This window comes from Mandrillus leucophaeus, unplaced genomic scaffold (assembly GCF_000951045.1).
Source record: "Mandrillus leucophaeus isolate KB7577 unplaced genomic scaffold, Mleu.le_1.0 Scaffold570, whole genome shotgun sequence".
Lineage (NCBI taxonomy): Eukaryota > Metazoa > Chordata > Mammalia > Primates > Cercopithecidae > Mandrillus > Mandrillus leucophaeus.
In genome coordinates this window covers 933,841-941,452 of record NW_012106142.1, presented here as the reverse complement: position 1 = coordinate 941,452, position 7,612 = coordinate 933,841, and the positions used below count along the sequence as shown (strand labels likewise).

At 37.9% G+C, this 7,612-nt stretch overlaps 1 protein-coding gene across 1 annotated transcript in view; it reads right to left on the bottom strand.

Moving 5' to 3' along the window:
• The window catches only part of POLR2B (polymerase (RNA) II (DNA directed) polypeptide B, 140kDa), a 64,310-nt gene that overhangs the window by 50,559 nt on the left and 6,139 nt on the right, over positions 1 to 7,612 (bottom strand). Inside the window, exons 3-4 of the mRNA XM_011998454.1 lie at positions 5,381 to 5,453; positions 890 to 1,040 (exon numbers count right to left, since the gene is read on the bottom strand). Coding sequence (XP_011853844.1) covers positions 890 to 1,040; positions 5,381 to 5,453 — 224 coding nt within the window. The remainder of the gene's footprint in view (positions 1 to 889; positions 1,041 to 5,380; positions 5,454 to 7,612) is intronic.

The window sequence follows — 7,612 nt, the reverse complement described above, 5'->3', positions numbered from 1 at the left end:
AGAAAATATGACCCAAGAATAAAAAAGAAACTTAAAGTCCCCCTTTCCAGCAGAGCCCTAGAAGAGCCAATCGCTTTCGTTCTTAATAGCAAAATTCCGTACAGCATGTCCAACTAAAATGGAAATAACAGACCAGCCCTTAGGAGATCAGCTACACAGAAGAGAAATTGATCAGGCTAGAAACAATGAACTCTCCCTGTGTCTAACTCTTTTTGGGGGGCTTTCCCTACCTCACTTTGTTTTTCAGTTTTCCCTGTCTCTCAAAGCCCAATATGTTCCAACAACTGCCTCTCAATTTCTCTAAAACTAGGACAGTCATTATTTTGGACTACATATTTATTTATAATCACTCATATAAAACCAAATTATAAAATTTTACCCTTGGTATGATTTTAACAATGCTAAAAAACATGCATATATGTGAGCAAAAGCTGTAAGAAGCTTAATAAAGATAGCTGATATGTTTGGGTGATTTACCTTTCTTACCTCATATGGTTATAATAGTGTACTTCATGCAATATATAAAATCAGACGAAAATTCCTTCACACATTTTTTATCATTTTTATAATGTGAGAGAAAAAAGTAGGGTTATCTATCTAAAGCAACGTGACTATCTCTGGCTCACATCTCTTATTTGTTCATATTTCAGAGTCCTCTCTTCCCAACTATTCAATACCTACTATGTGAATAAGGATGGGATTACTTGAAAAAAAAAATACACCTCCTCATTAGAGAGAATAAATCAGAAAGTGACTGACGGTGCTGTAAGTACTTTGCTAAAAGCTCCAACTGACTTTTTTTAACCTTTAAGTCAGTTAACAGAAGGGCTGAAATTTCAAACCAATATTCTTCTTGTACCGGTGTAACTATTATAACTAACCATCTTACCGGTTCTTCAACTTCTCCACTAGCATGCTGAGCTTCAGCTTGTAGGTCTATAGGAGGAGCGTCTTCCACAATTCTTTGAACAGACATCTGAATAAACTCATCAAAAGAATCCAGCTGTTGTCTGACCAAGCCTTTCTCATCAAAATAGGAACTGGGAAAATATTTGAGTTCAGTCAGTTGCAACTCAGTGATAATTTCTAGCATAATTCCCCATTTTCATTATAATCAATTCAACAGTCATTAAATACCAACCATTATATGTCAACCACTAAACAAGATACTGTGATCTATCTTAAAAAGGATGAAACCAGGCACATTTTCTTTGTAGAACTTACTATTTGGGGAAAAGCAGCTTATATTTGTGGGTAAAATGCTTAAAGCACGATATAAGAACTATAAAGATCCCAGCTCCTGGAAGGCCAAGGCAGGAGCATTGCTTGAGTTCAGCCTGGGCAACGTAATGAGACCTCATTTCTACAAATAAAAAAATTAGCCAGGTATGGTGGCATGTGCCTATAGGCCCACATACTCAAGAGGCTGAGGTAGGGGGATCATGTGAGCCCAGAGTTTGAGGCTGCATTGAGTCACGATGGCATCATTGCACTCTAGCCTGGGAGACAGCGAGACCCCATCTCAAAGAAAAAAAAAACTGTATGTCCTCTATGGACACATTTTATTCTACCTCTTTGAAATATTTCTTGAAAAATGGCAGGAGATAAAACTAAAGAAAAATCAATAGCCAAAGATAATAAGAACTTTGATTTGAATGGGGGGGGGGGGTAGTGATATCAATGACTAAAATAATGCGTGAGAATACCAACTTTAGGTTACCAATCATTAGCTCTATTTTGAATTGTTAAAGGTGAGATAAGAAGAGTAAGTCTTTACATAAAAATACTTAGCAAAAGACTGGTGATAAAAACGTAGCATGGCTGAGAGATCTATAATCTAAAGAGTAGACATTATTTTTATAAGGAACAGATACTTTTCAGGTGAGGGGTGTGGAAAGACATAAAGATACAAGTAGATACAAGTGCAAGAGGATCTCAACAGATCACTCCCTATTACCATCCAGGAATAGCCGCAAAGCTGGGCTTCACAGAGGCTGGAGGATCTAGCACAACCCTCAAGATTATCCCATCACCCCTCAGCAGTAGGAAGTGCCCCACCACACCTCCACATCTCCACTCCTGTATCTTGTGACCTCTGTCATCTTGTATCTGTGAGACTTCTTAGCTTCTGCTCCCCAACTACTGACTCCCCCATCTTCACATCAATTTTCTCAGACAATATGCAGAGTCCAACTAATCATCAGCCTCCCATTTTGGCTTCATCAGGTCATCTCACACATCAGTGACAGGCCAACAAATCGGCCCCACCCTGATCCAGTCAAGTATGGCCACCACTATTAGAAGTTAGGTTCTATGGTAGAAAACACAGCAGACAACCATACATGTGTAAGGTATGAACTAAATAATAGTTGAGGCAATTTATTTCAGTAGAGACTGTCACATATTAGGAAAGAAATTTCTCAAAACCATGTGGATTAGTCATTGATGTGTAAGAAAAACATGGCATTGCCTGTAATATAAATAGCAATGGTTTTTTATAGGCAATTTAAGAGGAAATAGCTTCTAAACTATAGATAAGTTTCATTACCCCAGGAAGCTGAACTATACCTACTTTCCCCAAAATCATTAGAATGGTGCTTAAACACCTAAACTATATAAATATTTCATATTTATATCTACTCTAGTGCTTATTTTACCTGAAGTCATCGTATGCAGTTACTTGTGATATTAACTAATATCACATTCACATTGCTAGGTAAAGATCACTTGGTATTGAAAAGTAAAAAAAAAAATCAAAATTCATTTCTCAATAACCAAAGTATCTACAGTCAATTTAAACTTAAAAATCAAATAACTTATTTTGTAACAAATGATAAATGCTATGACAGTTCACAATAGAGTACTTTATCCTTGAGCAATCTACCACATATGTTGAAAACAACTTCTTCTTCTAAGATAAAATATTTTTTCTACTAGAAGAATGTAGAATATAGGCACACTCCACAGAACATCTACCTGATTATTGTTTCCTAATAAAATACCTCTTGGTGTTTAACACCCAAACATCACAGAAGATGTAACTGTCTCAATAAAGTTTTGTCTTCTACAGCCAATTTGTTTTATTTTTTGTATTTATAAAAGGCTCCAAGACAATGCTTCATTCTAGCTATAGGTGGCAAAAAAAAAAGTACGGCAGAGAATACAGATGTTTAAATACAAATGGAATCAAAGGTTACCATCACCTCAGGCACAAAGAAAAGCTGACTTTTTGCCAGATTTCTTTTATTCTTTGTTTTAAAAAAAAGAGAGAGAGAGATAGGGTCTGGCTATGTTGCACAAGCTGGTCTCAAACTCCTGAGCTCAAGTGATCCACCCGCCTCAGCCTCCCAAAGTGTTGGGATTACGGGCAGGCGTGAGCCACCTCGTCAAGCCTTTTTGCCAAATGTCTTAATTCCACCTGTGGCCAGGGGCCCTTTCCCCACAGCCTTCAATTTTAAAGCTTTTTCTGCTCCTCTTTTTGCTTCTGCTGGAAAGCTGTGTCTTCCTCATCCATCTCCTTGGCCTGCTTCTTCGGCTGTTTCACGGGCTTCTTGCCACCTCTGCAACCAAACGTGGCAACTGCTGCCCCTGCCCCTTCTCCAAACCCTGCCACCAGAAACAGAGCTCCCATTCTCACCCCCACTCCTTATGGAAAAATATATACTTATATCCCAAAAACTCAATTTTTTTTATTATTATTTATTTTTAGAGATAAGGTCTCACTATGTTACCCAGGCAACACTCAAACTCGTGAGCTCAAGTGATCCTTCTGCCTCAGCCTCCCAGGTAGCTGGGACTATACAGGCACACACCACAGCACCTAGCTTTCAATACTTTCTTTTGTAAGATTCTGGACAAACACACTGAATCATATCTTTTTTATTTTTTGAGACGGAGTCTCGCTCTGCTGCCCAGGCTGGAGTGTAGTGACGTCATGTCACCTAACTGCAACCTCTGCCTCCCAGGTTCAGGTGATTCTCCTGCCTCAGCCTCCCAAGTAGTTAGGATTACAGGCATGCACCACTACATCATCTAATTTTTTTATTTTTTAGTAAAGACAGAGCTTCACCATGTTGGCTAGGCTGGTTCCAACTCCTGACCTTAAGTGATCTGCCTGCCTCAGCATCCCAAAGTGCTGGGATTACAGGCAAAACAATATCTTTCTAACAAAACAACATTCAAGAAAGGTATTCAGTTAGACTCCAAATACAACTGGTAGAATGTCGGAAGCATGTGTTCTTTGAAAAGAGAGAATGTTGACCAAGAGGTCACACACCTTGGAGCTGATGGGGCTCAGAGAGGCATCCATCGTCATGTTGTTGTATGTAAAGCAGCGGTCAGGGGATGAGAGAAGAGTTATAAGCCTTTAACATCCTAACATAACAGGATGTTACTTTATCACTTACAAGTTACTTTTCTTACCTATACAAGGCTTCTCAGAATTTTATCACATTTAGTTACACTTAGAATAGGATAGGAATTTGCAGTGAATTTTAACAAATTTGTTTTTAACAAATTTGTTTTCAACAAAGTTAAAAACCAATTTTAACTTTGTCTATTTAAAATAATGAGAAAACCAAGCAATCAAATTAACATTACTAGTAACGAAACAAACGTGAATCCTGATATGATGCACTGAGACTATGTCACTTCTGCCAAAAGTAATCATCTGAATCTAATTATGAGAACTATTAGACAAACCTAACTGAAAGGCATCCTAAAAAGTAACTGGCATGTATTCTTCAAAAATGTCAAGGTACAAAAAAAAGAAGAGACACACTGAGGAACTGTTCCAGATTAAAGGAAATAGAAGAATATGCCATGACAACTAAATCCAGTATGTGATCCTAGGCTGGATCCAGGGTCAGAAAAATTTTTATTTTGCTATAAACATGAGTGGAACAACTGGCAAAATGTGGGTAGGGTCTACAGATTAAATAAGATCACCATAATTGTGATGATGTAAAAGAATGTCCTTATGTCTGCAAGTTACTCTTTTTTTTTTTTTTTTTTTTGGAAACAGGGTCTCACTCTGTCATCAAGGCTGGAGTACGGCAGTGCGATCTTGGCTCACTGTAGCCTCAACCTCCCAGGATCAAGTGATCTGCAAGTTATTCTCACATGTTTCAGAAAAAAATATGTACCAAAAGAAGAAAAGACAAAGAAATGTAGTATGGGGTAACATTTTCGGAATCTGGTTGAAGTGATTAAATGAATTCTTTGTGTTAATTTTTAGGTCTGAATTACTTAAAATGTTAAATATATAAATAAAATAACTACTGTCATGTAGCATATTTATATAGAACAGCTATTTATCAAGAAGAATAAGCAGGAAATCTACAGTGCCTTTTCAAGCTAATTCAGTTTGGTCCAAAGTTACCTAATTACAATCCAGCATGCTTCTTGCCACAAATCCGGGGTGATTTCATCATCATCCTCATCATATTGCATATCTGTAAAAACAAAATATTGTACTCATTTGCAATGAGATGCCACTTAGTTAACATCTTGCTCCTATAACTTTAAGTAGCAGAAACATATTTACTTTCTGCTGAATAAGTAATGCTTTCACACCAGGTTCTCTAAAATTTCAATTACATTAATAAAATAATTTATGTCTATGTCACACAGGTATTCTTCCAATATATGAAGAGGTTTATTAGAGAGTTTTAATGTAAGTTGTATGAATTTTAAGTTTTCCATTTTATTGATCAGTAAGATTTTCAGAGACTAGAGTAAGAGACAGAATGAGGGGGCAGAGCCATGGAAGGATTCCAACAGCTGGGCAATACCCTGAGGTGGGGCGATCTGTTACAGCAACATTTCACACATGTACAGGTATGAAAGATTACATTTTCCAAAGATGGCCACTAGCCTATCTCCCATCCCACATGGCCTTCTATAATGTGATCTTGACACTCCCATCATAAGATATAGTGGTCTGTGCACCCTCTTCTTGAATCAGGTAGATTCTGACTCTCCTGTAACTTAAGAGAATGCCGCTGAAGCAATGCTGCATGACTTCAGAAGCCAGGTGAGAAAAGGCAATGCAGTTTCTGTCATGTTTGCTAAAACACTTTCTGGAGCCCTAAGCTGTCATTAAAAAGTAGTGGTGGCTCAGGCCTATAATAATCCTAGCACTTTGGGAGGCCAAGGTGGGTGGATCACCTGAGGTCAAGAGTTCGAGACCAGCCAGGCCAATATGGCAAAACTCCGTTTCTACTAAAAAATACAAAAATTAGCCGGGCATGGTGGCACATGCCTGTAATCCCAGCTACTCAGCAGGCTGAGGCAAGAGAATTGCTTGAACCCAGGAGATAGAGGTTGCAGTGAGCTGAGACTGCACCACTGCACTCCAGCCTGGGCAACAGAGAGAGTCTCTGTCTCAAAAATTTAAATTAAAAAAAAAAAAAATTTTTTTTAAGTCATACACTATTCTGAGGCTGCTACATTCTGAGAAAGCCCGAACCATAAGGAGAGGTCACTTACAGATGCTCCATTAGCAATTTTAGTCCTTGAGTCCTCCCAAGCTATGTCTCATGTCAGACATGAGAGTCAACACTACAGATCATCTCTCACCCAGCTGTCAACACTCGGCCTTAATGTCTTCCCAAATGAACCAGAGTCACGGTGGAAGGCAGGCAAGTCCTGTCCAAATTCCTGACCCACAGTATCCATGAACATAACAAAATAATTTTTTAAGTAGCTAAATTTTCGGGTAGTTATGCAACAGCAATTTAAATATGCATTCAAAAAAATCAGTATGCACTGGTCCTCTAATATTAATCCCATCATCTTATGTGAAAGAATAAGTGTGCTGTATTTTTGGTTTTTATTCTAATGTACACATACATAGCCTGTAAAACTTTGGGTTCAAAATTTGATACATATACAAAATAAATTTTTAATAAATCCTTCTTAAATGGACTGGAATTATTAATCCCTATACCTGGGGGAAGGGTAAGAAAGACAAAGTTATCTATAATAGCTCAGAGATTTCCAGCTTTGATGAGAGATTAAAAGTTAGTATCACTGCCATACCAGAGAAGCAAGTAAGATGGTGGAAAAAGGAGAGGTAATGAGATCGGCTTTAGAGATATCTATAGATCACATATCCCTTCAAATACTTCTAGTAGGCACATATATACGAATATAAACTCAAATGAAGAGTCTAAATTATAGACAACATGTAACACACAATAGATACACATTGGCATATAACACATGTGTATCTGTGTCAATAAAATAGACATTTTAAAATTTGAAAAAAAAAGTACAGAGTTGGAATCATTAACAAATGCGTGGGAGAAAAATGAGATTGTACATACAGAAGGAAGACTGAAGGCAGGATATCTGGGAACAACTTTAAGAGTCATATGAAGGAAAATGAACCCATGAAAGAGACTCATTTATTCATCCACTCATCAAATTTTTTTTGAGGCTGGGTGCACTGGCTCATGCCTATAATCCCAACACTGTGGGAGGCCAAGGCAGGCAGATCACTTGAGACCAGGAGTTCAAGACCAGCCTGGCTAACATGGAGAAAACCCATCTCTACTAAAAATACAAAAATTAGCCAGGCATGGTGGCACCCGCCTACAGTCCCAGCTAC